This window comes from Macrobrachium nipponense, chromosome 42, assembly GCF_015104395.2.
Source record: "Macrobrachium nipponense isolate FS-2020 chromosome 42, ASM1510439v2, whole genome shotgun sequence".
NCBI lineage: Eukaryota > Metazoa > Arthropoda > Malacostraca > Decapoda > Palaemonidae > Macrobrachium > Macrobrachium nipponense.
The window spans coordinates 2,765,246-2,782,745 of NC_061103.1; the positions used below are offsets into that span (position 1 = coordinate 2,765,246).

Here is a 17,500-nt window from a genome sequence, read left to right on the forward strand (position 1 = left end):
TTTAGAGTATTTCTTCTTGTTTACTTGTATTTTAAAAGAATCGGTGTCTTAGGCAGCTGTTTTTGTAAAAATATCTTCAATCAAGAGTATTTTTCCAGAAATACTTATTTATGTATATCAGAAATACAGAGTTTTCCAGGTAAAGACGTTTTCTTCATAGCAAAGTATGACCTAATTGTAGATCCCAATTGACAGATTAGTAATAGGGTTTTTCTGTCTTCTCCCATCTTTTGCAATTTTATTGTTAAACCTTTCACAATAATTTTCATATTATAAGATGATATATTAGAAAATACATATACCCGATGGAGATTTATTACATACATTTATGTCAAATTTCTCTAATAACGCTGATATTGGAATCTGATCATTTTCTGGAATTGAGGGAATTCAGATTGTCTAATCATCCGTCATTCCAGAGGTTTATCATTCCAGAGGTTTATCATTCCAGAGGTTTATCATTCCAGAGGTTTGCCTAATTGACGAACAAATATATAATACTGAACGATTGAGTCAGTTGCTGAGGTTACAGTTATGTATAATTCCATGAATCTTATTTTGTGAATTTGGAAATATTCTAGAATATTAGAAGTGTTTCTTGAGATTTACAGATTTTAAAACGTTCAATTATAATTCCATGAATCTCATTTTGTGAATGTGAAAATATTTCAGAATATTAGTATTTTTTCTTGAGGTTTAAAGGTTTTAGAACGTTCAGTTATAATTCCATGAATCTTATTTTGTGAATGTGGAAATATTCCAGAATATTAGAAGTGTTTCTTGAGATTTACAGATTTTAAAACGTTCAATTATAATTCAATGAATCTAATTTTGTGAATTTGAAAATATTTCAGAATATTAGTAGTATTTCTTGAGATTTACAGATTTTAAAACGTTCAGTTATAATTCCACGAATCTTAATTTGTGAATTTGATAATATTAGAAGCAGCGCCTCAGTGGCGTGGTCGGTTTGATCTTGGCCTGCCACCTCGGTGGCCGCGAGTTCAATTCTCGGTCATTCCATTGGTGGGGTCAGAGATGTGTATTTCTGGTGACAGAAGTTCACTTTCGACGTTGTTCGGACGTCACGTAAAGCCGTTGGTCCCGTTGCTGAATAACAAATGGTTCTGTGCAACGTAAAAACACCATACAAACAGACAAAACAAAACAAAGTTTTAGAAGTGTTTATTTCAGAATATTAGTAGTGTTTCTTGCCATTACGTTCCTTGGATCATTGCTCAAACTTATGACCAATCCTTTCTCGCAGCTTGCTTCAACTGCACGCAAATATACAACCTGGAGTCCCGCGTGAGGACCCTGGAGGCCAAGTTACTCCGCACTCCTACGGCGTCCTTGCCGCCCCTGGACCCGCCCATCATCCAGATGGGACTCCCAGACACCTCTCACGTGGCGGGCCACCCCCTCAACGGGCGGAGAGACAGAGGGAGAGGAGGAGGAGGAGGAGGAGGAGGAGGTCAGAGAGGCAGGAATGGTGCCAGTCGAGGTCGAGGGAAAAATGGCAGGAGGGGCACTGGTAGGACGTCCCCCACCAGCCGTGGGAGCGACATAGACATTGAGGAGGAGAGCGGATACGATGCTTATGATGTAAGTTGGTTCTCGCGCGTCTCGGGTCAATCAGTCGGGGTTTATTTGCAACTCCTTATTGACCTTTGACCTTTCTCTTACTTTTCCAACCGTTGCCAATTCCCGTCTTCCTGTCCATCTACTCCAACTCTTTTTTTTTCTCTCTCTCTCTGTCTTATATTGTCATTTGTTGTCAATTAACTCTAGAGTGTGTGTCAGAATTCCCGTTTTCTGTCTAAAATTCACCCTTTTATGTCTAAAATTTTCATTTTCCGTCTAGAATTGTGATTATCTATCTGAAATTCCCCTTTTTTGTCTGAAATTCCCTTTTCTGTCTAAAATTCCCCTTTTCTGTCTAAAATTCTTGTTTTCCATCTAAAATTAAAATTTTTCTGTCTGAAATTCCCCTATTCTGTCTAAAATTCTCGTTTTCCGTCTAACAATTCGATTGGCTGTCTGAAATTCCCCTTTTCTGTCTGAAATTCCCTTTTTCTGTCTTAAATTCTCTTTTTCCGTCTAAAATTCTCGTTTTCTGTCCAAAATTCCCTCAATATGTCAAAAATTCTTGTTTTCCGTTTAAGATTACGATCTTCTGTCCAAAATTCCCCTTTTTCTGTCTAAAATTCTAGTTTTCCGTCTAAAATTACGATTTTCTGTCTGAAATTTCCTTTTTCTGTCTAAAATTACTATTTTCTATCTGAAAATCCCTTTTTCTGTCTAAAATCCTCGTTTTCCGTCTAAAATTACGATTTTTGTCTGAAATGCCTTTTTCTGTCTAAAATTACTCTTTTCTGTCTGAAATACCCTATTTACTATATAAAATTCTCGTTTTCTGTCTAAAATTACGATTTTCTGTTTGAAATTCCCCATTTTCTGTCTAAAATTCTCGTTTTCTGTCTAAAAATACGATTTGCTATTTGAAATTCCATTATTCTGTCTAAAATTACCATTTTCTGTCCAAAATCCCCATTTTATTGTCTAAAATCCCCATTTTCTACCCTAAATTCCTGTTTGGATCTAAAATTCATGTTTCTCTATCTAAAATTCCCATTTTCTGTCTAAAATCCCCTTTTTCTATCCTAAATTCCTGTTTTCTTCCTCCACAGGTGGATAACTCGGTCACCCTCCCGAGACCAACTCTCTCCACAGCTCCTTCGGATCCTGGTCACTGCACCTGTCCCCCAGGACCCCCAGGCCCCCCTGGGGCACCTGGACCAGAGGGCCGAAGAGGAACAGACGGCAGAGATGGTATTCCAGGGGAACCGGGTGTACCTGGGCCACCTGGTGCCGTGACACAAACCACAGGTCAGTCGAGTCTTCCAAGAGTTGAGTTGGTTTTGGTTAGATATGAATATTACTGAAATTAAAAGACTCCTGGAACTGTCCCCTTTTTATAAGATTAAAAGACACTTTGCACCACACAAATTCATTGCTTTCGTGTTGGAGTCATTAGAATTTCTAGAACAAAACGCGTTTTATTCTTAAAATGTAATTGGCAAGATAATAAAAACGGTTCGCGTTAGTGTTATCAAGAAGGTTATAAAACTGAACTACTGTAATCAGGGGTTACTATTGCCAGAAGAAACCATAAACTTTGTACTCATTATTCACCAATACTGTCTTCTTTGTACATGAATTTTTCCCGCACGGGGCTAGTGCTGTCAGTCCACCTTTAGGCATCACTTAAGCTTCTTTGCTGCCTCCCTTTGGCCCCTAGCTGCAGTCTCTTTCATTCCTTTTGCTGTGCCTCCATTCATTTCTCTTTCTTCCATCTAACTATGCACCCTCTCCTAACAATTGTTTCATAGTGAAAATGCTTTGAGGTTTTCCTCCTGCTACACCTTTCAAACCTTCTTGCTCTGTTTCCCTTCCAGCACTGAATGACCTCATAAAGCTCAGAGCTTGGCCTTTGGCCTAAATTCTGTGTTCCATTTTATCCTATTTTTGTTCATGATAACCTTCTTCTTCTTCTTCTTCTTCTTCTTCTTCATGAAACCCTTTGAACCTTCTTCTCTCAACTACCTAAATCATTCCAGGTCTTGGTGACGGATCTACCACCAGCATCATATCCGGTCCACCAGGACCACCCGGCCCCCCAGGTCCCACTGGTCTCAGAGGCCTTCCAGGAGATCCTGGAAGAGACGGGCAGAGAGGCCGTGCTGGAAGACCTGGGCCCCCAGGACCACTTGGTCAACCTGGTGAGTTTTCCAGTTTTGTCTTCAAATAATTGTTAAGGAAATTATCTTTGGTCATTTATGTTGAAAAAAAATTATTGAAAACAATTAAAGAACAATAAAGAAGGAAATACATAGGATTGAATAAAATTCACTCCTCTCCTGACAGGTCTCCCAGGTCTTGGTGAGCCAGGTCCCAAGGGCGAGCCTGGTATCGCAGGGTTACCTGGCGAACGAGGCGTTGCGGGTCCCCCTGGGGTACCTGGTATAATTGGCCCACCAGGAGCAAAGGTGAGTGTATATCTCTGATTTTAATTTGTCTTGGTGTGGGATATGAAGGATTTTCTCCTACAATGTTTCTGTAGGTTTATTCAGTGCATGACTTGTCAATACTGAGCATGCGTCTTACATTTTGCTCCAGGTTCAATGAAGTCATTTATTAGACAAACAGCTACTTTAGCACTTATTTTTATTGGACATTTTAATACTTGAGAAGGCAACGTTGCAGTTTTGTTTACCATAGGAGGAAAGTGTCGTCAGTGCACCTCACGCAGCGCACTGTAGGCATAACTTGAGGTTCTTCGCAGCATCCCTTAGGCCCCTAGCTGCAACCCATTTTATTTTATATTTTACCTCCGTTAAAGTGTTCTTACTTCCATCTTACTTTCCACCCTCTCCTAACAATTGTTTCATGGTGCAACTGCTTTGAGGTTTTCCTCCTGTTACGCCTTTCTAACCTTTCTACTCTCGGTCTCTCTTTCAACGCTGAATGTTCACGTAGGTCTTAGCACTTGGCCTTCGGCCTAAATTTTGTTTGCCATTCCATGAATCAGCAAGTATATTTTCTTGAATACATCATATGCCAAAGAACTTTCGCCTGATCTGTAGAGATATATTCGTTCGTTTGCCAGAAAATTTCTTTGCGTTGTCATCCTTCAAAGGTTTTATTCCAGTAGTAAATTTCACTGTCATGAATGTCATGCGTACTGCATTCTAATAATGCTATATGAAATTCAAATGCCCATGGAGCCAAAAGCAACATAAAGATGCTATGCATCTTGTTTGACGTTACTTCACCCCTGACCTGTGTTAGCTGCTGTAGGTAACCGGACCTTGACCCTGACCTCTAGTGAAGGTTGTTTAAAATGCAAATATGCAGGTGCTGGATAATGACTTCAGCAAGACAAAAGACGTTTATCTTTCTTGTCCTGTGATGCGAAGGGTCAAGACTGCGTTCTATTTTGGGCCTCATTAGAGCTCACCTGGGTCGACCTCTCCAGAGGTGTGTGTGTTTGGGGGTTGGTGGAGGGAAGGGGAACGAAGTAGCAGATCCTCTTTAAAATGCTTGCTTAAGATGAGGCCTTGAACAGAAATGGTTCGTGTTGTCGGATTTCCGATAGCGTAATGCGAGTCAGGAGTTAAAGACAGCTACTTGCCTTGCAGAACCTCAGCTTATACTACTATATTGTTGCCATGGCCCCACAATGAATGTACCAAAGATTCTCTTTTTCGTTTAGTGTAAAGGTGTGAAGCAATCTTTCTTTCTTGCAAATTGAAGAAGTTTGAGTGCTGCCCTAAATGGTCAATTTCTTATACCATAAACTTCTCCCATTTATTTATTCAGTAATTTCAGTTTTATTTGGTTTGAAATATACTCTTTGCTCATTATTATAATGGCATGAACAGTAATCTCCGTAAGAGACCTAATATACAAAGCAATGGCCATTCTCATATGTTTTTGAGGAATTGTTGCACTTCAAGAATAATACAATATTTATAATGTTAACTCTTATAACAGTCACCCTTGCATATCAACAGCTCTTAATGTACCAACCATTTTGCAGAATTGTTGCAGAATTGATTGCTACATTATGTAGAAATAGTTGCGCTTCTCCAGTCATATCTCGCAAGCTATTTGTCTAAGAATCATTACTTTAAATTTCTGTGGTACTGGTATTTGGCTAAGCTATTACATCATTCCATCTTCTTACAGTATTTTTAAATTGTATTTTTTATCATTTTGTATCTTGTATCATTTCTCAGGGTGAACCTGGACTCATTGGCTTGGCTGGACGACCAGGAGAGGGGGGTCCCAAGGGAGAAATTGGGCCGGTTGGAGCCCCAGGACCCAAGGGTGAAACTGGCTTCTTAGGTCCCCCTGGACCAAGGGGCCCAGTTGGTCCGCCTGGGCCACAGGGAAGTCCTGGACCCGCCATCCCCATTCCTGGAAGTCTGGATCAGTTTGGAGGTATTTAATCTTGACATTTTTTCCGTGTTTATTTATTTATTTATTGTTGTTTGAGGAGTTAAAGAGATATACTTAGGTTCTCTTAGATTATGAATAAAAGATAAGAGACTATTAAGATAAAATTATATGCATACCATATTATACATATAAACACATGTACATAGATACACACACACACACATTTATTATCATGTTTTCTGGTACAATAATTGAATGTTTGTACAATTTCTACATAGAATATATCATTTCATTTTCCAAACTATCATCAGACAAAGAATGTTGCAAATTGAATTTATTTTTCATGTATTTTGGGTTTATTTGATACATTTCTGAGCATGATCTCAGTGGGACAAATAAAACCAATTATGCACTAGTCAGAAATGTTCTCAATATCCAACCATAGTTGCTTATGATGTGAATAAATTGAAGAACTGGGAAAAAATATTCTTAAACTGATTCAAGTAACAGATAATTGTTGCTTTTGTTACTAAAGGTGTATTTGGATGAACATCATCCTCTTAATTTATTAATACCATAAATTTCATATACTAAATTATGGAGCATGAAATACAAGGAATGAGTGTGAAAGGTAAACGTAATAAACTGAGTTTAACGTTATTTTTAAAGAATGTCCTCATAAACTTCCCCTTTCCTGTTCAATCCATTTTCCCAGCTGGAGACTTTGAGGGCAGCGGGTATGACCTTCTGATAGATGACGATGAATACCCACTGGGCGGCATTCCTGGCATCCCTCGAGGCAGACCTGGTCCCCCCGGGTCAAAAGGGCGAGAAAGGTAAGGGTGCAGTTGGTTTGAGAGACTGAAATGTGACAAGAACAAAATGTCTTGGTTATTTAAAATGCATCAGAGTGGTTCTTCGTAGTACAGTGGGCCAAGGGTTCACTCTTAGTATTAGCATCAGGCTCTGATCCCACCCCAGAAGGAGAGGGTGTCCCACTATTGATCTTTCATGTGGCACATTGATTCGAAACTTGTAGTGACAAGTACACCTGCAAGGTGCGCGGAAATCTAGAAGTTAAGAGGTCTTTGTGATTATTCAGAGAGTATAAATATCTGGTAAAGGTGACCAATAGAATCTGTATATATTTCAGAAGTAGTTTTAGAAATTTTAAAAAATCAAGTTCATTTGGAAATTGGTGTTTCTAAGCACCTAAAGCTCTAAGATATTTTTAAGGAAGTTTTTGCTAGTCTCTACGATCTTTATATCAAAAGCTACTTCCTTATTTTTTCTCTAGGTGATCGTGGTGATACAGGACGAGCTGGAATTCCAGGTCCCAAGGGAGAACAAGGTCTACAAATTGGTACTGGAGCTCCAGGTATTGTGTTTTCTACTTGGTGAACCTAATGAGGTCTGTTCTCACAAAGTCTGTGAGTCATATGGTGATTAAAGCAAAATTTGATTTGAAGTAATAAAGTACATTCAATATTCTGTAACATCATTGTACTGAGGCAATGTTAGTACCTCTTGAGAATGCACTGTATAAGAATTTGAAGAACACTTCTGTTAGATGATGTTTATCTATTCCATGAACTCTCTTTTAACCAGGTGGAGATTCCAGATCTATCCAAGATCTGTTCCAGACTGTAGCAATGCTTCGGGAAAACCTCAACCTTCTGGACGCTCGGGTGCGGATCCTGGAAACGGAACTTCCTAAGATTATTGGTGAGTTATGTTTCAACAATGCACAGGGGCAGTGCTTCATGGAAGAAAGAAACAGATTTGTACAAGTGGAACTTTAGAACTTGTTTATAAAACTGTGACGTGCCTATGACTGTTCAAGGAGGGACTTACAATAGGACATTTGAGAGACGAGTTTCAGCAACTGGGTAATAATTTTCATAGCTTAAAAATGACAACTCATGAACATTAAACCAGTAACTTTCTCCTTTGGACTATTGCCCCTGTTTTGTGATTTGAGTGGATGATGCTATGAATGTAACACAATAATCAAGTGTGTCATTAACAGTGACTAGTGATTTGTCATCTTGGGGCTGTCATGAGGACTAATAATTTTTCTTTTATGGCAAATTGTATGAGATTATGAAGGTAGGATGTTAAATGGGTAATGTTGTATGATTTGAAACTTTTTCGTCAAGCTACATGAAACCAGAAGTCATCGAATTGAGCAACATTAGTGTGAAGCTTTCTGGGAAGGCTACGTTTGATACAGATATCCAAACTGAATGTGAGAGGGTCTTCTACTGAAAATAAGGTTACTAGCAAATTTTAAAGGTATTAAAATGTTATTAGTTTCATAATATGTGTTAGTACCAAAGTATTAGGATCAGTATTTGCAGCATCAACAAGTGAGGTAGCAGTTCAGTGATAGCAGTTGTAATAAAGTGATTGTGTAACTCTTGCAGAGGTAGGAGTTACTGTTAATGCCATGTTTAAACTGTATCGGCTTTCGATTATTCTAAATCTACTTTACTTAATACAATGATAATTAGGTAATGGTTCCTGCCTGATTGGCGGGCAGCATCTTGTCGGAAAGGTATTAACCTGGTTGGTAATGTCACTGTCTGGAACTACATTTGCTTGTGGGCAGTAGGAACTCCTCCTGTGTAACTTTTAGAAAGTTTTTTTCTCTTCTAAATAAGGTTTTCCTCAAGGACGTCTACTCAGCAGCTGTCTTGGGCACTGTCAATTACATCTCTCTTCACAGTGCCTCCTTATTTTGGAGATACATATTGGTCACGCAAGGTTTGGGATCAGAACTGACAGATCACTTTTGTCTCACTTTTGTCTTTCCCTTGGCGTCCTGTGTTAGTAGGGCTAGATTATCATCACCGGGAGGCTGGTTTTTTCTGGTTATAATTTATTATAGTCCCTTGTCTGGTTGGGGTTGGCAGTGTTAATTTCCAATGATGATCTTTCTTTGGGTACATTAGTATTATCTGTATTTAGAGTTCATGTAAGGATATCTTGATATGAGTCATTGTTACCTGGTTGGGTGGGGGGACAATGAAGGAGAGCACCACTCGTCCATTGTCTTCTAATTTGCTTGTCAGTCATATAATAACTGTACAAGGAAAGAGGATACAGGAATAACAAAATTGGGGTCACATAATTGGGGATTTTATCTAAAACTTTGTTGTGGAGACTTGTTTTCAAAACTGTAAATCAGATTTTATTTAGACATGCTGTCTGGCTGAGGGCTGTTTACTTTAAACTTTCCAATGACTTTGGGTAGTTGCCATTAGGGTCATCCAAGAGCAATAGGGTTTTGTCTTAAATTCAACCATATGACATATATTTGGACACAAGATTTCAAACAAGCCAGACTCGCAAACCCAATTATGTAAGCCTTCGTAAGGTACCAACGTTTGCTTGACTGTGAGGAAGCATAGGAAAGTTCCGAACCAGATGTAGATTTCTGTGACCTTCTGGACCACATTACATGTGCTTTATAAGCATATAATGTGAAGACTTCTCATACATGTCATAAATTTGGTCTATAGGGTTATTCTGTTTGACCAAAAGCTTTATAAACTCTACCAATTTGAAAAGCAGAGATGATGGAAAATTGCAGAAGGAACATTTCCTTTGTAGTGTCCTTGGATGGGTGATCACAAGCAGAGCTACATGAAAGAAATTCATTGTCACATGTCACAATTAAATTACAGTCAGACACAATGGTTCACCTAAGTTGTAGAGTGAATAATGTAATTTTAACTATTATTACTAATACACTGAATGACCAATTTACCTAAGATCACTAATAATAAATTGCCAATTTGTTGCAAGTTGATGTGACTTTAGCAATATACCAGAGCATGTGCATGACACCACACCTAATTTTAATTCTTTACCCTAACTTTTTCTGCAGTCAGTAACAGAACTACCTTCAAGTGCTACAGAAGTCAACAAGCATTAGTTTGATAACTAAAAAATCAAGATTGCCTTGATCCCTCGTGTGTGCAGTGTTAACTTGCACTAACATCTCATTAACCAGCTGAGTTCATTTACAATTGTTTTAAGCACAAGCGCCTAGCAGAGTACGTACTGCGCAATCAACCGTTAAACTTGAAGGTTTGTAGAACTTATGTATACTAAAGTCTGTATTCTTACTTCAGTACAGTTGCCTGTACAGAGATTTACTTTTGTACAAAATCTGTACAGAAGTACACTACAGTTCTTTGAAATGTCACTGGAAACAAGGCCAACCTCTCAACTTTACTTAGAATTAATCCAAGTTTTGTATGTGCTGTTCAGTGTATAACTTATAGAGATTAACTTTAGAAAGTCCTAAACATTAGCATGGATGCACTAAATTAAAGTTCTTAAAAGTCGTTTAGATCCCCTTTATTCTTCCTAAATGATGATAAAAATGGCAATAAAGAAAACTAAAATTCTTCCACTGGACTTCACCATCAACGTCATGTCCGTCAGAAATGGCTGTTGGTCTCAGAAGGCCGCTAATCTATCGGCCACTCTGCTAACCACTAACGCGGAGCACTTTCCCGTGTGTTGCAGGCCATTGGCAGGCCTCAGACTACCTCAGAGTCCTGCAGCCTTGGCTGCCACCAGATGGTGCCTGGACTTAAGGGGCTAGTTAGTGGCGGGAGCAGCGGACGAGGGTGACCGACACTTCCAACATCACCACCATGAGACAGTGCCACACAATACCTCACCACATCGATTAGATAGGAATTTGGCCTTATGATATCAACAAGTTCTTGTGGCCAGAGACTTGGGGAAGGGACAGATCATTTTACATTAACCCTTTCTACATCTTGTTCCACTCACAAACTCCCAAATGGGAATTCCATGACATGATCAACCAGGAGATGAGAGACGATTCTGCTTAGAATTGAAAGCTCATGTTTTGTAGCTTTTCTCTGCTTCTCTGTGACCTCAAAATTAATAATTCACTGTTGGGATACTTTGCGGATGTTGAATTAATGCAGGCAAAGTCAACCCTTGAAATTACTACTGCTTTAGTTTTAAGGGCCTGTTACACTAAGGATGCATTTTAGGCATAATGAAAAACTGACATTTATGTCTGCTTTTAGTTTCTGATGGACATCTGAGTTGAGTCTGTAAAGTTCTTGTGGTGTGTCACCCACGTCACTTCAGTTTTGCTCATCTGTTTATGCTCAATCAAAAGCCAAATCCTTGGTTCCATGGGTCAGTGTCCAGCAGGTGTGGTTAGATCTCCCAGAAACTGGTTTTTAATGACAAAGCTTTGCTGTTTCTTACCAATAATGTTAGCAGTTAGTTATTATTACCATCCGCAATTAATATAAACCTCTAACATTAAACTTATCCTTTTTAAGAGTTAGATTAAGGTTAGAATTAACATTATAGAATATATGTCACTGACAGAGGAGACAAGGAGACGAGGCTCTCTTAAGAAATGATTATCTCTATTGTCAAGAGAGAAACATACATTTTCATTCATTGCATTAGTCACATCCATTGCTGTTATGAAATCAGAGAAATCTAACAGTAATTATAGATCACATATCTTTCATAAATTGTAGTGTTACAGTGTTGGAGCACAGTACTTAACTAGCATAGTATTACTCTAAACGAGGCTTTTTTCTTAATATTGCTGGAAAATTCTTGTAAATAGTACTTCGTTGTTGTCGAAAATAACGATACTCTATTTAGTTCAGTTCAGCTTAAGTGTGTAACTTGGACTACAGTGCCTGCAAACGGATTTCTGATCGTAACCATCTTTTATGTACAGAGAGCTTAATGAGGAAGATAGTTGACTAGGTACTATATAGTATTAAATCACAGCCTAGAATTCAGGAAATATGACACCCCAGGTTTTAGGCAAAATGAGATGCAAGGTACCCCGAATCAATCTACTGTTGGGTTGGAATTTTGTGTGGATATTTGAACTGAAGAAACGTTTAGGACTATGCTCATTTTCACGTGGTTTAACATAAGACATTGGCATATTACCAGAAGATTTTACTGTTGGTAGTATTAGTTTAACAAGTCCAATTTGTCAAACACTAAAGTTCAGTCATTACATAATGATTACAGTACCACAATTATTGCAGAATTCGTGTAATGTAAAGCTTACTAAGAATTCCAGTTATTACATTGAACAGAGGTTCCAGCTATATGAACATTCCAGGCTATCTGGGAAGTACATGCACTTGGGGGATTAAAAATGCCAGCCATTAGGACATTACATCACAACATTGTAGATGCAACGAAAGCTTCATTCACCACAATGTTCCACAGTGGTTCTAACGTATCCTTGGGGCGTTGCCAGAGTACTTAAGGAATTCAACCATCTTAACATCTGTAGGGATATGTGCTGTCATAGCTTACTGAAAGCTTCACTAATATGTGGATCACCAGCAATTAACATGTTACCTCAAGGTGTTAAATTTCAATTTATCACTTTCCATTGTATGTTGAAGCTCGCCACTGCCATTTAATGTATGCTAGTGTTAAAATAAACTTTGAATACTGAACAGTGATATTGCATTAACCATGACCTTCTTTCAGTTTTTATTCCGTACCTCAGAATCAGTTCCTTTGCGAGGTAAGTAATATTTTTAACATTGTATTAGGCATAATTCAGCAGCTTAAGAGGCCCCTAGCAGGCAAATTTGCTCAAATCTACCCGCTGGACTAAAGGATCAAGATAATGCAGTGTATTTATCACAGTCCGTGGACTTTGGTGTACAATGATACATGGGATTCGCTTGTTTTTAATGTCAAGTGAGGACTTACCAAAACTTACCTTTGTTTTCTATATTTAGCTTTAAATTTTACTGGTCCAAAGTTCAGACATGGTATGGGTCACTAAACATTCATCTGCAGCAAACCTTGATTCGAAAGTGGTATTGTAGTGTTAGTAAGTTATGCTGACTTTAAGTGATAACTATAAGCTAGAAAGGTTCCCTTTGTATTTCTCTTTATGATAAATGACAATCCAGAGCAACCTTTTGACAGCTTTATTGAAAATTACACTGGTCAGTGCATCAGCACCAGTGAATCCTGAATAAATTAAAACAGTTGAAAAAAATATAGTAATCATCATGATTTTCACCAACATTGTGACATTATTTCATAGTGGCGACTCTTTAGATACTGACATCAAGATAATAACATTTCATAGAAGAGTAAATCATTCACTTTCAAAAGAACCTGTAAGGTCAACCTTCATCTTTGAAATGTAAACAGGTATGTATATTGTCTTCTATAACAGTATAACTGTTATCTTTTAGGACAAGAAAACACACGTGTTCATCCGATTCTGTAGATGAATTCAGTGGTGGATTAACATTTCTTGATGTTAAATCTGACAGGACTGGCTGGTGAGGATAGGCTGCTACCTGGATACCCTGACTCCCCGTATGACCGCAGCTCAGCAAGTTCAGTGGGTGCTGCAGCAGACGAGTTGTATAAGCAAGTAAGCGTATTTCAGAGATTGTTATTTCAATAATACCAAGAAATGTACCCCTATTTTTTAAGTGGCACCAAATAGAATACTCCCAATAGTCCCAAATAATGCCATGTTAAGTAACCCCATTTATTTTAATTTAATTCTAAAGTGATTAACAAAATTTGCAATTTGCCCTTCCTTGTAACATTATTTAAAAGAATGAAGTTATGTAAATTATGATTTTATCATTGCCTGGGTAACGTAAATCATTGTTAAAGTTGGAGATTTGGTAATCTTTCAGGTGGACCGACTCAATGGCTTGGTAAATTCAGCTCTACCCAATTTAGAAGGAGAGTCGGCCCCTCCACGGCAAGGCGGTCCGCATACTGCCTCTAGTAGTTTATATCCAGAAGAGGAGGGATCAGCCTTACCAATAGATGGACTGGATGCTGTTGACTATCCAGCAGCACCCCTACAGCCCACGGAATTCCCCACAGAGCAACCAACTCCTGAAGGATCTGGTGGGGAGGCGACGATCCCTTCACCACCTAGACGGAAAGGAACAGCAGCTTCTGGGGACGAGGATGAAGATTACTATTATGAGTATGAAACTTATGAGTACGAGAACGGGGAAGAGTATCCATATGAAGAGTATTATGAGTATGGGGAGGACATCAGAAGGAAGAGACAACCAGCTGTTAGAGGCAGCAGTCTTAGTGGCAATCATACAGGTGAACATAATCCAGTCGTGGGCGCAAGGAGTAAATTGAGAAGTGACAAAGCGAGAAAGTCCAGGGCTCGAGGGAAACTGCTCGACAGCAAGAGGAGGTATAACAATGCTGCGTCGCATGGAACTAGATCAAGTGACAGACCATTTTTGCAGCCAAACGAGTCTTCAACCTGGAATCCTTTCCCAATCCCAAAAGCATCGACGACCATCTCTCCACGTCAGGCTTTGCAGAAGAGGGTTGAGAAGATCAAAGCACTCAAGCAGAGGACACAGAAGCTGAGAGCTCATCATAAGAAGACTTCTGCAGATAGAGATGAACTCCATCCCTTGAAGAAGTTAGCAAATCTCACTCCTAGGGCAAAGAGAGACACAGGTCCAACTGCCTTAAAGTCTTCCGGTGAAGATATAACTTGGATATGAATGCCATTTTAAATTCTGCGAATCTTTTTCTAGTTAAAACGTATGTTCAATGACTTTTATATAATGTTCTGGGTGATTTTGGCTAATGTGATGAGAAAAAAACAACTAACTTCTCTTCCTCGCTCGTTGATGCCGAGATGTTCAGCAGAAGTGGTGCAGATTTTGAAGCTTCTCGCTTTGTTTGTTAACCCCATTCTAATCGTTTCACCTTCAGTTACGCCCCCCCAAATTTGTCTTCTCGTCTTTTCTGTCGGGAAATGGAATATTCCTGTAGCTGATTTATTAATCTCCAAAGGCAGTTACAGATGTTGATGTCAGTCATAGCGTGAGTGCAAATGGTGATTCGGCCCAGCATCAGTTAGATGTCCACGTCCTTAGCAATTTATTGAAATTTATGTAGTACTACAGTGGTTAGTAAAAAAAGAAATGTATGTGTCCACTGGGAATTTCTTGTTGATATAATACTTGCTTCCATTGTGTTACATACAGAGCTGGAGGATAATTCTCGATTTTCCCTTCCTTTCAAAGCACTGCACATTTTCAACCACTTGCCATACTTGCTCCGTGTGATATCTTCATCATTGTTCATCACCAAGTTTTAAAATACATTATTCATTTACATCGTAAGTGAAAAGGTGCTGGTATGATATTTACATAGTAATGTTTCTTCAGATCTCCTCCGTGTAGCATCTGTGAAGATTGAGCCTGCCTGCCTTGCAGAAGTTGTCTTTTGAAGCGAGAGACTTTTTTTTTATAGAACAGGTTGTATGTAGTATACAAAAGAACACATATATACTTTACATTATACAGTAGTTGTAATTAATACACATTATGGAGTAACAGAATATACAAATCACTCTTAAAACGTCAAGGAACTGTTGCTGGTGTACTGGGAGTGCTAGAATCTCTTACGCGTTACTTATTCCTAGGTGCTGGCGGAAGATCCTTGAAGCCGTGTTTTGTACTAGCCCCTTGGGCATCAAAGTATTATATACATCCATTTCTATATTGCCTGGTCAACAAATTATATTAATAAACGATAATATTATCTTCGTGCTGCCGTCTATTTACATTAACGATACAGTGTTTAGTACTAGCACCTCGTAGTAAGTAGCACCAATAAGTTTTAGCAAATCTTAAACACTTGGCTCCTCCTTGAACTTCCAGATAACTGTGGCAGGAGATCACAGAAGACAAAAATCCCTCTTACATTTTATAGTACTACATTAGCATCTAATTCTGTAGGACTTTTGTCTCCTTATGCAAATTACTTCATTCACATTAGGCCTAAACTATATTGATTTAACATTCTTAGTTTCCATTCGAAGCTACTAGAGCACAAAATACTCTCTTTTTTTATTCACTAGTAGAATATTTATTAATACTTCCCTGTGGTGACATCAACATTTATCGTGTCCAAAAAATATAATCGTTCTGTTTGTATCAGAACGATCACAGGATGGTACTACGACATGACCCTAAACGTTTATACACATCTTGTGACGATATGATGGTACTACACCTTATCCTGTCCTATACAGCATTCACACCAGCCCATTCTATTGTCATTTCCCTCAAATGCTGAGGTCAGAATGCTGTACCAGAATATTGTTAGCGAAGCCACTGACCTAAAAAGGTGTAGTATGTGCTTCAGTATAACTCTATACTACCGAGTGACATGCATTTAGAAATACGAAAGTGCTCAATTTGTGATAAAATGTTTGGGCTAAAGACTTAGTTATTTTTTAGATTTTGAATGGCTTTTGTAACATTAAAATAAATATTTCCTTAAGAGAGTGTTTTATTCAGCCTTATTTATGTATCTTGAGTGTAAATCTCTGAGATTTTATTTCTCTGAGAGCAAAAAAATGCCTTTTTTTTTAAGTAAAAACGATTTCCTAACGCCACGGCTGTGCAAAGTAAACATACACAGCAATTTGTAGCGCCATCTGTATTTCTGTACACGCCTATAGAAGTAAGAACTGTGTTAAAGTGCAGTCAGTAGTAGTACTCAGTGTCTCGACAACAGTTGCTGTGGGACAAGAAGGCAGTGCTGCACTAGCGTCTGGAATTTCTTTAATAAATCGCCTGCTCAGAAACGTTTCATTTAAAAACAAATATTCCATTATCTGCGACAGAAGCTGTAGCCAGTCTGCAAGAAGTCGCTCGTCTGAAGGACCCCTAAAAATCAACGTGCTCACGTTTAAACTCTCTGCATGTTAGCTTTGTCATTAACGATAGCAGTAGCAAGTCTTCAAGTGAAAACTGTGAAATTTCTTAAAAGTCAAAGCGATTTATCAAGGCTAGCATGATAAATAGTTCGCCCTCATGTATAGTGTTACAGTGAAACTTCTGTGCGAGCCCATGACGTGATTTTCGTCCCCTCACCCCCAAAAGTGGTCTTTGAAATTGCCAGGAAGAAAATGTAAGACTTTTGAAAACACAAGAAACAGAAACATTGCAGCTAAGTGACTAATGGTGCAAAGAATTTTTCATGGAAATGGTCCTTTTATGTTGTTGTTTTTGTAAAAATGGTAGATGACCAAATTGAAAGCTTTGGGAGCCCCTTCCCTTGGGGGAATGAAACACCACCCACAAAATCGACAGATTCGGTATCTGAGATCACTTATTTCGTCCTTGCTAACTTTAGTGACGTCGTGATTTACACACTTGGAACACTGTCAGCACTCACGAAAAGCAAAAAAAAAAAAAAAAAAATGCAGCGACATAACAGGAGTCAAGTCCACGGCGTTCCAAGAACACTGACGTAGACGGGAGCCCTTTGAAGTACGCCCTCCCAAGCTTCTCGTCTGATCTTATCATCTATTTGCTTCAAGAAGACCTGCCTCTTAAACTTGGGGTCCGAAGTCTCCTCGTACTCGACCCTGTCGCCGAGATCCACGAGGTCGACCTGAGCTGCATGTGAAAGGAGCCCAGTGGTAAATACGTCCTCCATTTTCAAGTAA

General features: G+C 38.8%; 1 protein-coding gene and 1 long non-coding RNA gene across 2 annotated transcripts in view; one reads left to right on the forward strand and one right to left on the reverse strand.

Annotated features, from left to right (window-relative positions):
- LOC135213237 (collagen alpha-1(I) chain-like) overlaps window positions 1–16,326 on the forward strand; it is a 115,754-nt gene extending 99,428 nt beyond the window's left edge. Inside the window, exons 5-14 of the mRNA XM_064247215.1 lie at window positions 1,268–1,605; window positions 2,691–2,889; window positions 3,621–3,782; window positions 3,928–4,049; window positions 5,802–6,006; window positions 6,680–6,800; window positions 7,239–7,342; window positions 7,573–7,689; window positions 13,308–13,411; window positions 13,686–16,326. Of these exons, the coding sequence (XP_064103285.1) occupies window positions 1,268–1,605; window positions 2,691–2,889; window positions 3,621–3,782; window positions 3,928–4,049; window positions 5,802–6,006; window positions 6,680–6,800; window positions 7,239–7,342; window positions 7,573–7,689; window positions 13,308–13,411; window positions 13,686–14,534 (2,321 nt within the window). The 3' untranslated portion in view covers window positions 14,535–16,326. The remainder of the gene's footprint in view (window positions 1–1,267; window positions 1,606–2,690; window positions 2,890–3,620; window positions 3,783–3,927; window positions 4,050–5,801; window positions 6,007–6,679; window positions 6,801–7,238; window positions 7,343–7,572; window positions 7,690–13,307; window positions 13,412–13,685) is intronic.
- Window positions 16,327–17,048: 722 nt separating this feature from the next.
- The window catches only part of LOC135212934 (uncharacterized), a 1,468-nt gene continuing 1,016 nt past the window's right edge, over window positions 17,049–17,500 (reverse strand). The window contains exon 2 of the long non-coding RNA XR_010314028.1: window positions 17,049–17,500. This exon is cut by the window's right edge and continues 104 nt beyond it. This is a non-coding gene — a long non-coding RNA (uncharacterized LOC135212934).